This window comes from Squalius cephalus (assembly GCF_949319135.1).
Source record: "Squalius cephalus genome assembly, chromosome: 8".
NCBI classification, from domain to species: domain Eukaryota; kingdom Metazoa; phylum Chordata; class Actinopteri; order Cypriniformes; family Leuciscidae; genus Squalius; species Squalius cephalus.
The window spans coordinates 16,879,362-16,892,982 of NC_137129.1; the positions used below are offsets into that span (position 1 = coordinate 16,879,362).

General features: G+C 41.7%; 1 protein-coding gene across 7 annotated transcripts in view; it reads right to left on the reverse strand.

Moving 5' to 3' along the window:
* Positions 1–13,621, reverse strand: part of epb41a (erythrocyte membrane protein band 4.1a) — an 86,152-nt gene that overhangs the window by 40,939 nt on the left and 31,592 nt on the right. For all 7 annotated transcript variants that reach the window (XM_079878685.1, XM_079878689.1, XM_079878688.1 and 4 more), the window contains exon 3: positions 457–1,233. In XM_079878685.1, coding sequence (XP_079734811.1) covers positions 457–1,233 — 777 coding nt within the window. The remainder of the gene's footprint in view (positions 1–456; positions 1,234–13,621) is intronic.

The following is a 13,621-nucleotide window of genomic DNA, read 5'->3' on the forward strand; positions in this document are numbered from 1 at the left end:
TTGAGACCTGAAGACTCGACACATTCAAATTACAACGTTAAAAATAAGGTAGATTTGATTCTGATAGACTCTTGTGTCGGTCATGAAATTTAATTGTTAGCTTAGCTCGCTACATGCTAACGTCAGAAATAGCTGTGAATGTAAAGTGAGACTTGCAAGTCAAGTTGCTTCTAATAAGGATGTTCTGTTTCGCTTGGAATGCTTTCTCGGTAGACATCGAGTCAGCTCAGTCTGTTTTTAAGAGCCACACAGTATGATCGCAACAAAAGCAGGCCAAAGTGTCACATCAGCAGAAACAGTCTCTTGGTAGTCTGAGAGTCAATTAGCAAAGGAAGTAAAAGCCCTTGAGCAATGCTTGAGTTTCAGAGTCACTCTCCCGGGACTAGACAATGATACACCGCACTCGATAAGCAACAAAAGCGTTGGTTGTGTGCTTTGTGTGTGCATGTCGCTTACTTCCAGTTCACACTCAAAGAGAGTATCATCCAGCAACTTGACTTTGCAGTGCATGATCCTGGGGCGGCGAGATGCTTTCTCCTTCTTCCCCTCCTCCCCCTCCTCCTCCTCCTCCTCCTCTACTGCGTTCTCCTCCTCCTCCTCATCCTCCTCCTCTTTCTCTTCCTCTTTTTCTCCTTCCTCCTTTAGTTCTGTTTCTGCCGCACCTGCATCTTCCGGCTTTGGCTCTTCCTCTACTTTCTCTTTTTCCTTCTCACACTCCTTGTCTTTCTCTCCCTCCTCTCTTTTAGCCTTGTCCTCATTTTTCTTCTCCTTCTTCTCTTTTTTCTCCTTCTCTTTCTTCTCTGCTTTCTCTTTCTTCTCCAGCTTCTCCTTCTTCTCCTTCTTCTCCGGCTTCTCCTTCTTCTCTAGCTTCTCCTTCTCCTTCTTCTCTAGCTTCTCCTTCTCTATCTTCTCCTTCTCTAGCTTCTCCTTCTCTAGTTTCTCCTTCTCTAGCTTCTCCTTCTCTAGCTTCTCCTTCTCTAGCTTCTCCTTCTCTAGCTTCTCCTTCTCTAGCTTCTCCTTCTTCTCTAGCTTCTCATTCTTCTCTGGTTTTTCTTTCTTCTCTGGCTTTTCCTTCTTCTCTGGCTTCTCCTTCTTCTCTGGTTTCTCCTTGTCTGCTTTCTCCTTCTTCTCCTTTTCCTTCTTGACCTTCTTCTCCTTTTTCTCCCCCTTCTCCCCCTTTTCTCCTTTGCCTGACTCCAGCTCGGCGTCTTCCTTCTGATCTGCTACGATTTGCTGGAGGAAGACAGAATTAAACATGTTAAAACCAAAGTTTAGATAATACACAAACAACAATGTCTAGACCCAGGGATTCATACAAAATGATTCTTTCAGTTTTTCCACGGATGAAAATTAACCTCCCTTCAAGAAACTGGTCCAAAATGTTAAGCAATAAACAAACTTGTTTTCCAGGAAAGACTTTTTTGTGTAAACAAACTAAAAGCCCTTTTTCTACTTTTGTGTGCAGCTCCCAAATCTCAACATCCAATCAACAAGCAATGCATAAAACCGTTAAAGCTACTTAAAGCATTGTGCCTTTAACTGTAAATTTAAAAAATATTTGCAAAAATAGTTGGATAGAAACCTAGCAAAATATGTATTCGCAACCATAACACGTGGTTTAATGTCTCTATTCAAGCGAAAAGAGAGCAGAATAAATAATAAAAAGCTAGCGGAGAGGAAAAAGCTGAGGCATGTTGACAGCAGTTAGCAGTGCCTGTTCAGTATGAACAGCCTCTCAGAAAGCTTTTAAGGCCTAAAAAAAAAAAAAAAGGTTTGTTCCGGTTGGCTGTCAGTTGAGGTCATGGGTCGGTAGGTATTTACTTTCTTTTTTTTCTTTTTTTTTTTTTTTAGTGGCAGCAAGAGATGGGTAGGAAATTACTATAATATTTTTCATTTTACTATACAGTAGCGATGGATACTCTATTTTTTTTCATAACATAGCCTACCTATACTACATGTAGGCTACATGTACCTATACCACCTTGTGTGTCCCAGCATGTTACACACACACGCTGATTTTAAATGTGTGTACTTTTTTCTACTCCAAAAAAAACAGACATCTCAAGCAATGTTTCATCTAATACCTTTAATAGTATTAACCTCAATACAAACGGGGGAAACACGGGTCTAAACACGGGTTTAAAACAATCACATGCAAACGTAAAAATATATGCATATTTTTAGGAACACATCTACAAAAATATGCCTGTATTTCAAGTTGATAAAATAATTTAAAATCCACATCAGTTTATTTGTGCCGACGTGCCATGCCCTCCCAGGATCTATAACGTTACCTAGGCTACTTTCACTTTTAAAAATTCATCATAACCGCGCGCGCGTTCTGCTTGCAGTCGTCGAGATGGATGCTGAGGAGTTGAAGAAAAGAATAGCTAGTGGAGATTGTAAAGTTGTCGACAATACGTCATCAAAAATCAAGTCCAGTGTGTGGGAGAAATTTGGAGTTATCTGAAGAAAATATTGTGAACGGCTTATTTGCTGCATGCATTTTCGTGTTGGATAGCCGCAAATGTGGAATCGCCGAGGAAGCACGCAGATAACTGTTACTGTGGTAACAAACCAAGCAGTTCTATCGAGCAGTATTTTTCAAATTTAACACTGTTAAGTATGTGTGGTGTGCAGGGCGTGTTTGAACCCAAAATTGTCAGATGTAACGTTAGGCTAGACGACATTGCGTGGCAGATATAGTGTTGTAGCCGCGTCTGTTCGATTGGTAAAATGTTACAAGACTACTCAGTTTTGTGCTAACGTTAGCCATGTTCTTCATGTACCGGCCTTTTGACAGCTTCGGCTGAAGTTGTCCTTGTGTTAATTGTCGTGTAATAACTTCTGTATGACCTGGCGATAAACATTTTTGTAAGTGTGTCTATATTTGTATGTGATTGGCTAAACTGATTTTATTTCAGGTGCGGGTCGGGTGTCGGTTCTATTTTAGTCGGGTCGGGTGCGGATTTTAATTAGTGCTGCTGTCGGAAAACGGGTTGGATGCGGTTTTAAGCACTGCGGGTACGGGCGGGTGCGGATTTACAAAATCGGACCCGTGCAGGACTCTCTCTTGCATCGCAAGAGTGCTATACAAAAACGGTGCTGTACAAAAACGTAAATTATAGTTCGCCTCAAAGTTTTTTATTTGTGTATTTATTTAATTTGTATTATTTTTTCCCCAAGCTCATAAAATAAATTTGGGTCGCACATAAATTGACAGGGTCGGTCGGAGACAGGAACCAAACAAAAATTTTTTTTAGGCCTAGTGCTGCTGGAACAGATGAGAGCTGCGCAGAGAAGGTTTTAACATGCAACCTTTGACCATAAAACAAACGTGTGAATGTCAGATGTGTGAAGCACAGTCCACAGTCCAGTTAGCCTTTGGACAGACATCCCTTGCTACATGCAAACAGTTTGAACATCCAGTTGTCAATCTGAGGTCATATCTGACATGTTGTTAAGCCCACACACCAGTAGGATAAGTGTTACTCATACTTTTTGTTTAAAAAATCTTGAAAAAGAAAGGGCTGGTTTCACAGACCGGTCTTAGATTAAGCAGGATGAGGCATTAGTTTAATTAGGACATTTAAGTAGGTTTTATAAAAGTTCCTTAGAAAAAAACATTACTGGTGTGCATCTTGAGACAAAACAATGGCAACCTGCAACTATTTTAAGATATGTCATTGCAAGTTGTTTTCAGTTAAAACAGCTTAATAATGCATTTTAGTCTGGGACTAGACTTAAGCCTTGTCTATGAAACCGGGGGACTATCTATTAAACACTTCAACTCATTAAACACTTCAGCAGCATTGTTATTATATATTATATACAGCAGAAAAAAATGACATACTGTTAGTCATATGGACTACTACTATGATACTTTTATGTAGTGTTGCATGCAACAAAGTTCCCTTTCGAAAGGGAACTCGCACTGCGCCGATGACGCAATGGGGAATGCCCTCCACGTGAACTGGTGTCTGAAAAGCTATCCAATCACGGCAATCGAATTTGACCGGCGACAGCCTATGACGTCACTACTAAATGGTAAATGCAAGTTGCATTAAATGGTAAATTCAAGTTGCAAATGGACTGCATTTATATAGTGCTTTCACAGACCTATGGCCACCAAAGCGCTTTACATAGCCTCACATTCACCCATTCACTCACTCATTCATACACCGACGGCGGTGTCAGCCATGCAAGGCGCCATCCTCGTCGGGAGCAGCTGGGGTTAGGTGTCTTGCTCATGAACATCTCGACACTTGGTCAGGTGGAACCGGGGATTGAACCACCAACCATCCGGTTTGTAGACAACCTACATGAACCACTGAGCCACTGCCGCCCGCTACTAGTGCGACCCGGAAGTATAAAAGGGGCGCCTAGAGAACATATCATCCTCTTTTCGTCTGAAGGGATTGTTTTGTCTGATTTGCAATCACCTGAAAAAGGTAAGAACAATTATGGCAAGTGATAAGCGTTTCAAGAAGTGTGTGGATCCGTGTCTCAGGTTTCTGACACCAGATGACACACATCTTGTGCGTTTACTGTTTGGGCGAAGAGCACGCACGATCAGCTATTGAGAGACCTGATTGTGCAGAATGTGAGAGTTTTCCTCTAAGAAAACTCCGCTCTCGTCTAGCTCTCTTCTCGAGGGAAGAGGGACAGGCATCTGGGCCCAGTGGTTCGGGTCCCGCTCGTGCTGAGGCATCGTGGAGACTCAGATGATGGGGTTCCCAGATGAAACTCGGCCACCAATGAGTTTGAGAGAGGTGTTTCACTCTCACGCCAGTCCGAAGCTCGCAAGGGTGAGCTGCTGGACGAGGATGTGTTATCTCTTACATCCTCTGATCCAGCAACATGTGCTCTGCTGGCACCTAGCCCAAGACAGCAGGAGACGGCTGATGAGGAAGAAGAGGGATCTGAGGGAGGTGATCCAGCACAGTCGCTCCCAGCGTCAGTGAAGGATCCCCTTCCTCTGAGGGTGAATAACAACCACCCTCTCCTCTCTTCTTCCTCTCCCCCCTTTTTTCTTTACCCCAGGCGCTTCTTACATCAGGCCCGAGACGAAGCGTGCCCTTTCTAGCTTTTGGGTGGTAGGCCTTCATTCGAAGAATAAAATTTAGGCCGCCACTCTATGAGCAGCAGGATGATCTTGGTAGGTCTTTAATATAAGGTTGTTTAACTTTAGATCTCGGTTCCCTGTTTAGAAAGTATTAAGGGGTATGTTTGATAGGATATTAAAATTAGGACCCTGAAGTTCCCCTTTTTATAGGTAGGTATGCAAACCTTATCATAAGCCTCCTCTTGTGATAGAGTTGTTAGGTTTATGTAGTAGGTGGTGCCAATATTGGTCACCCAGTGATGTACAGGTTGGCTTCATCTCATCGAGAAATCTCTAGTGAGGCCACCGTGCACGAGAGCTTCAAATAAAATGTTTAGCATGGGATGGCTTCCTCCACTTCCTCCAAGGCCACCACTTTGTATAAAGCTCCAAATAGACCAACCAAGTGTTGACCCTCATTCGGCCACCTGGATAGCCACCTTGTATTTGTATAGCAGGTCTCCTCTCACTTCTGAGAGTTGTTATGAGACTATAACATCAGACATAGGATATTCAAGTGCCATCCCCACGAGGGCTGCCTTAATATCTGGTTTAGGCATGAATACTAGGAGTTTGTTGAGACGATCTGCTAGTAGCTTTTCCGTCCCGAGTCCCTCGGTATCTGAGCGTAAGCTCTTTAGATTTAGATCATCTACAGCTTATCTCTGTAAGGTCTAGTTTTTCCCTGGTACTGCCCTCCTCTTTCTACAAGAGTCAAGTCAAGTCAAGTTTATTTATATAGCGCTTTTCACAACATAGGTTGTATCAAAGCAGCTTCACAGTATTAAATTAAAACAATTCATCAATGTTTATTTCTAGTGGAACGTCCACGTTTGGTAATGCTGATCAATAGTATCGTTGATTGATTAATTAAATTAAATATCCCCAAATATCCCCAACTGAGCAAGCCAAAGGCAACAGTGGCAATGAACCGAAAAACTCCATCAGGTGACCTAATGGAGAAAAAAAAAACCTTGGGAGAACCCAGGCTCAGTCGGGGGCCAGTTCTCCTCTGGCGTTTATGAACTAGAGGTCGAATTTAACTGTAAGATTAAAAGTATTATATGAATGCCTGGCTAAAGAGATGCGTCTTTAATCTAGTTTTAAACTGGGAGAGCGAGTCTGAGCAACGAACAGTATCAGGAAGACTATTCCAGAGTTTTGGAGCTAAATGTGAAAATGCTCTCCCTCCTTTGGTGGATCTGGATATCCTAGGTATGACCAAAAGCCTTGAATTTAGTGACCTTAAAGAGCGCGATGGATTATAGGGCGATAGAAGATCGATTAAATAGACTGGAGCTAAGCCGTTTAGGGCTTTATAAGTCAGTAGCAATACCTTGTAATTAATACGGAACTTTATAGGTAACCAATGTAGTGATGATAAAATTGGTGTTATATGATCATATTTTCTTGATCTAGTTAGAACTCTGGCGGCAGCATTTTGGACTAACTGTATCTTGTTTATTGAGGTTGCAGGACAACCAGCTAATAAAGCATTACAGTAATCTAGTCTCGACGTCATGAATGCATGAACTAACTTTTCTGCGTCAGAAACTGATAGCATGTTACGTAGCTTAGCAATGTTTCTAAGGTGGAAAAAGGCTGTTCTTGTAACATATGAAATATGATTTTCAAAAGACAGGTTGCAGTCTAATATAACACCCAGGTATTTTACTGTAGAGGATAAAGTAACAGGACATCCTACTATGTATTAGTTGTATTGTGAGAGGTTTTGTGGGTGGTTTTTTGATAAAAGTCTGGATTTAATAAAAGAAAAGTGCGCGTCATCCAATCTTTTATATCTTTAACACACTCTGTCAATTTGGATAATTTAGCGTTTTCATCCGGCCGTGATGAAATATAGATTTGAGTGTCATCAGCATAACAATGGAAACTAATTCCATGTTTCCTTATAATATTTCCAAGTGGCAGCATATATATTGAAAATAACAGAGGGCCTAACACAGATCCCTGCGGCACTCCATAGTTTACTGGAGTTATGATAGATTTTTCTCCATTTAAATAAACAAAATGGTAGCGGTCAGATAAATACGATCTAAACCAGCTTAATGCTTGTCCTTGAACACCAGTATAATTTTGTAGTCGATCTAAGAGTATTGTGTGATCTATAGTATCGAACGCAGCACTAAGATCAAGTAAAACTAATATTGAGATACAGCCTTGGTCAGAAGCTAAAAGTAAATCATTTGTGATTTTAACGAGCGCAGTGTCAGTGCTATGGTGCAGCCTGAATCCAGACTGAATCTTTTCATAGATGTCATTTTAATGCAAGAAAGAGCCCAGTTGGGCGGACACAACTTTTTCTAGTATTTTAGACATAAAAGGTAGATTTGAAATGGGTCTATAATTTGCTAGATTATGTGGATCTAATTGTGGTTTCTTAATGAGAGGTTTTATAACTGCCAGTTTAAATGTTCTTGGAACATGACCTAAAGATAAAGATGAGTTAATAATATTGAGGAGAGGCTCTTCCACTACAGGTAACACTTCTTTCAGAAGTTTAGTTGGTATAGGATCTAATAAACATGTTGTTGTTTTAGATGAAGTGATAAGTTTATTTAACTCTTTTTGTTCTATAGTTGTAAAGCACTGTAATTGTTCTTGCGGGGTGATAATTGAGGCTGAATTATAAGGCGCGATTGAAGATTGAACGTTTACAATTGTGGTTCTGATGTTTTCTATTTTCTCAGTGAAGAACTTCATGAAATCATTACTACTAAACTGTAACGGAATATTTTGTTCAGGAGACATCTGTTTATTTGTTAGTCTAGCCACGGGGTTAAATAAGAACCTAGGATTGTTTTGGTTGTTTTCTATTAGTTTGCGGAGATGCTCAGCCCTGGCCGCTTTTAGGGCCTTTTTATAGCGTGACATACTGTCTTTCCATGCGATTCTAAAGACCTCTAAGTTAGTTTTTTTCCATTTACGCTCTAAATTACGGGTTTCTCTCTTTAGAACATGCGTAGTATTGTTGTACCATGGTGCTTTACTTTTCTCTCTGACCTTTTTTAATCTAATGGGTGCAACAATATCCAATGTTCCAGAGAGAATGGTGCTCATAGTGCTAGTTAATTCCTCAAGTTCATCAGCTGAGACAGATCAGATAAGCAATTTGAAAAATTATCTATGGTGGATGGAAGGATTGTTCTGCCTAATCGATAACGCGGCGCAGCATGATATATTACAGGAGTACATAATATGCAAGTTACCATGTAATGGTCAGTGACATCGTCACTTTGTGGAATGATATCTATATCGGTTGGATCGGTTCCATGTGATATAATTAAATCGAGTGTATGATTAAAACGATGAGTTGGTCCGGTAACGTTTTGCTTGACCCCAAAAGAGTTTAATAAATCTGTAAACGCAGCCCCTAACGCATCATTTGAATTATCTACGTGAATATTAAAGTCTCCAACAATTAATGCTTTATCGAAATTAACTAATAGGTCTGAGAGAAAATCTGCGAACTCTTTTAGGAAATCAGCGTAAGGCCCAGGCGGTCTATATACGGTAGCCAAGGCTAGAGATAATAGGGATGTTTTTCGAACATCTAAGAGCGTAACATTTAGTACAAGTACTTCAAACGAAATAAACTTATAGCCCGTTTTCTGAGTAACATTGAGAATATCTCTATAGATTGTTGCAACACCGCCGCCACGACCAATCAGACGGGGCTCATGCTTATAGGAGTATCCTGATGGAGTAGACTCATTTAGACCGAAATAATCATTTGGTTTAAGCCAGGTTTCAGTAAGGCAAAGTACATTGAAGCTATTATGTGAAGTGACTATTTCATTTACAATAACTGCCTTAGGTGTGAGTGATCTAATGTTTAGAAGACCTAGCTTTAGAAATTGTTTTTGATTACTAATAGCAACATTTTCTGGTTTAATAACAATTAGATTTTTTCTAGATCCTGCAGTAGATTTATTATTTGATCTCACTAAACGAGGAATAGACACAGTTTCTATGCAATGTTCAACACTAGTATTTATATCAGTTAAATTGGTGCAGCAGAGACTATGATTTGGACTTTTGGTTACTAGTCAAATGGTATTTAACATTTTGGAAATGTTATCTGACAGAAGATCCGATCCAAATCTGCTTGGGTGTAAGCCATCGGCATGGAAAAGCCTAGGACGCTCCCAAAACAGATTCCAATTATTTACAAAGAGCAGTTTCTGCTCATTGCACCATGACATTAACCATTCATTTAGCGCGAATAATCTACTAAACTTTTCATGACCTAGTCGGTACGTGGGAAGCGGTCCTGACACAATGATCGTTATTTCAGGCTATGTGCTGCATACCGTATTGATCAGATTCCTGAAGTCTTTCTTCAGAACCTCCGTCTGGCGCAGCCTGATGTCGGTCACTCCCGCGTGCAGGACCACAGTTCCGACGCGCTCGTTCAGAATCTCGGGAACGCGAGCAGCGATTTCAGAAACACGAGCACCAGGAAAGCAGTGACTATGCACCTTACTTTTATTTAACGTAGCGTGTACGTGTCGAACGATGGAATCGCCGATGATCACAGCATCGCGTTCTGTTTCGCGAAGAGGGGAAAAGCGGTTTTGTGTGGATATCTCGAAAACCGGGAGGGTCGGAGAGAGTCTTCTAGACCTGACTCGCGTCTTCCGCTGCGGAATCATCCAGGCTTCATGGTGGCGTGTTGGAGCCAGAGTGAACGAGACCATGGCTGATCGCGACCTCGACGCTCGGCACCGATGTTGAGAAACGCACGGAGTAGACGAGGTCGGAGTCAGCGGGTTAGTAACGTTAATCACTGATTTGTGTGCATCGGCGCGTGATGTTTCAAGAGCCAAACGCCGGGCTATCAGCTCGGCTTTTCTCACTAAAAGGTCGTGGATCTGTTTCTCAACAGCTTCCAGCTCAGACTGCACCGCGTGCAGCTCAAATGTGTCCTCACCTGCACCAAAAGGTAGACTACTTACATCTGATATATTCGCCATTTTAACAGATGGACAGTAACGTTAAGTTAGCAACGACGCTACCAGTGATGCTATCAGTATTAATACTAGTTTATGGCTGAAGTCTTGGATATAATCCGTCTTTTTAGTGGTACGGGTGTAGAGTAGACGCACGATAGGCGAGAAAAATGTTTGTTTGTAAGTGAGTGTGGAGAAGACGCGTTCAGCCGTGATCCACGGACGTAACCTATAGGAGTATCCAGCGTTGGATCACTAATAGGCTTGAGACGCGTCTGCTCAACAATCCGCGTTGTAACTATGAGGTGAGGAAAAGTAGAAAATGTTCGTTGTAAGTGAGTTTAAAGAGAAATCAAGAATTATAAATCAATCGATGGAGCTCCAAAGACAACAACGCGTTCAGACGCGACGCATGCGCATTCAAAACAGGAAGCGATCAAGCGATCATTACTCCAGTCTATCGGAGTAGATAGACTCCAGTCTATTTACTCCAGTCTAAGAGTCATATAGCCTAGGCCAGGAGTGCCCAACCAGTCGATCGTCGACCGTGAGGGGTGTAGAAAAAAATGAAAAAAATAAAGGTTTTTGTGTGTGTGTGTGTGTGTGTGTGTGTGTGTGTGTGTGTGTAATATTTTGTATTAAATGTACACTACAAAAAAGTATAAAAAAAAGAGAGAAAAAGAAAAAAAGTAGGCCACGTTTAACATACGGTCGCGCGTGACATGCATGACAGGAATTTTCACCCTGAATGGGAGGAAGATTATTTTTTGTTTATTCTCATTCAAAGCCTGTTTGTTTGATCTGCAATGCAACGGTGGCGTTGGCAAAGAAAGGGAATCTGGAGCGGCATTTTAAAACAGTACACGGGAGCTACAAGAGGGATTTCCCTGCAAAAACGCCTTTATGTGCCACAAAAGTGCGGGATTTGAAAGCACAGCTTGCAGCGCAGCAGTCAATCTTCACCAAACCGAAGACCCAGGGTAAGGCTGCAACTATTGCTTACTATCGCGTCAGTCACATCCTTGCTAAATACAAGAAGCCATTCAATGACGGCGATATGGTGAAGGAAGCCTTTCTCAAAGCAGCGGATAGCCTTTTTGACGACTTTAAAAATAAAACAGAGATTGTGAAGGCCATTAAAGAAGTGCAACTCTCCCGCAATACTACTACAAGGCGATGTGAGAGAATGGCTGTGGATGAGGAGGAGCAACTGAGGAAGGATACTGACGCATGTGAGTGCTTTTCCCTCCAATTTGACGAGTCGACTGACATGGTGAATGTGGCACAATTGTGTGTTTTCATCAGAAAGGTTTTTGAAGACATGAGCGCCAAGGAAGAGCAACTCACAATTTTGCCATTAAAAGGACACACCAGAGGTGAGGATATTTTTAAACCTTTCATGGGATTTGTTAGTGAGACAAAACTGCCGCTCTTCAAGCTGATCTCCATCACAACTTTGATGGGCTGCACCAGTGGGTTCATTGCACTGTCCAAGAGAGAAAGTGAATATTTTCCGGATATCCTGAATTATCATTGTATAATTCACCAGCAAGCGTTGTGTGGAAAGATTTTAAATATGAAAGAAGTGATGGATATTGCGATGAAGATTGTGTGTTCAGTTCGGGCCAGGAGTCTGCAGAGAAGGCTTTTCCGTGCTCACTTGGAGGAGAATGATGCTGAGCACACAGACCTGCTGCTTCACACGGATGTTAGGTGGTTAAGCAGAGGTAAATTTTTGGCCAGATTCATGGAGATATTGCCTGAAATTAAGGACTTCCAGAAGCTTTCAAAACATGTGGATTACCATACAAAGTTAGAGGACCACCAGTGGCTTTTAGATGTATCTTTCCTCACTGATCTCACTGGCAAGCTCAATGAATTGAATTTAGAGCTGCAGGGTAAGGGTAAAGATGTAGTCAACATGATGAGTTCAGTGAACACATTTAAAAGCAAGTTACAGCTGATGTCAAGCAGGATGTAGCGTGGTAACCTGTGCAACTTCCCTCACATGCAAGCAGAACTACAACATCAAGATAAAGGTGTGACACAGCTTGACAGTGCACGTTATGAGGAGCATGTTCAGAGCATCTCGGCAGAGTTTGAGAGGCGTTTTACTGACTTTGCATCCGAGCCTGTAGCCAGCTATATGTGTTATCCATTTGGTTCAAGTTGATGTTGGTGACATTGCCGCCAAAGTCAAATCACTTTTCGACTTGGAAAGCTCCGCTCTTGAGGATGAGATTCTGACATTGCAAAATGACATTGAAATCAAAGCCAGATCAACATCCGCTCAACCTGGAGAGCATGTAGTGTTCTGGAAACTACTGGTGGAGGAGAAGTATCCCAATCTCAGAAGATGTGCTTTGAACCTGGCAGCTCTTTTTGGATCAACTTATTTGTGCGAGTATACTTTCTCGCACATGAAAATCATCAAGTCCAAGTACAGATCAACAATGACTGATGACCACCTTGCAGCCTGCCTATGCCTTGCAACCAGCTCCTACACTCCTGACTACGAGAAGCTATCCTCCTCCCAGTGCCAGATCTCCCACTAAGGTAGAAAGTGATTTCCTTTTTTCAAACTCATCTACCTGTTTTCTATCTGGTTTATTTTTCTGTTTGGTTCATATTAAGGTCAGTTATGACTATTGCTCATCATGCAGATTGGCATGTGTGTGTGTGTGTGTGTGTGTGTGTGTGTGTGTGTGTGTGTGTGTGTGTGTGTGTGTGTGTGTGTGTGTGTGTGTGTGTGTGTGTGTGTGTGCGCGAGGGGAATTTGTCTGTGTGTGTGTTTGAGAGAGGGAGGGTTTGTGTTGTGATGTCTAGTAGTTGTGTGACAACAAGAAAAAGTGTTGTGAGGTTAGTTACTGCAGGCTGGAAACGATGTGTGTGGGTTTGCGATGTTGACACTGGACTGGTAGATCTCGGGAGGTTGGCTACTTGAAAAGTAGATCTTGGGTCAAAAAAGGTTGGGCACCCCTGGCCTAGGCCCACCTTGGCATTAGGCGATAATGCTAGTGGATGTTAACCCTCTGAGGTCGGCAAACGCGGGGGCGCGTTTTGCTGGATTTTCTCCACATTGTAGCACTATAAACTTAAATTACTCCGTCATTTATGGTCATACAGAAAAAAGAAATATAAAAAAAGAATCTGTGATGTTTCTACTTTTGTATGTGTCCACTTACAATCAAATCAAAACATTGTGCTTTTGTAAAATAAAGAAAATAAACAGGGTGTGCGTTCTGCCTCTCCGTCGCGGTGAACTTTTTTTTCTTGAGCACGTCTATAAACTGAAACAAAACTCAGCGAATACTTGTCACACATTTATGAGCCATATACCTTTATAAACATTTAAGTGTGTACTTTTAAATGATCGGGTTCAAAACGAAAACAAATATTTTCTGTTTAAGTAATTTGTATAAAACCAACAAGATGTCCAGCTTCTCAAACGCTTGCTCATTACAGTTAATTTGGCCACGCCCACTCGCGCAAAAGATATTCACATGCAAATCTCCACATGGAACGCGAACGCGCTCGTTACCTC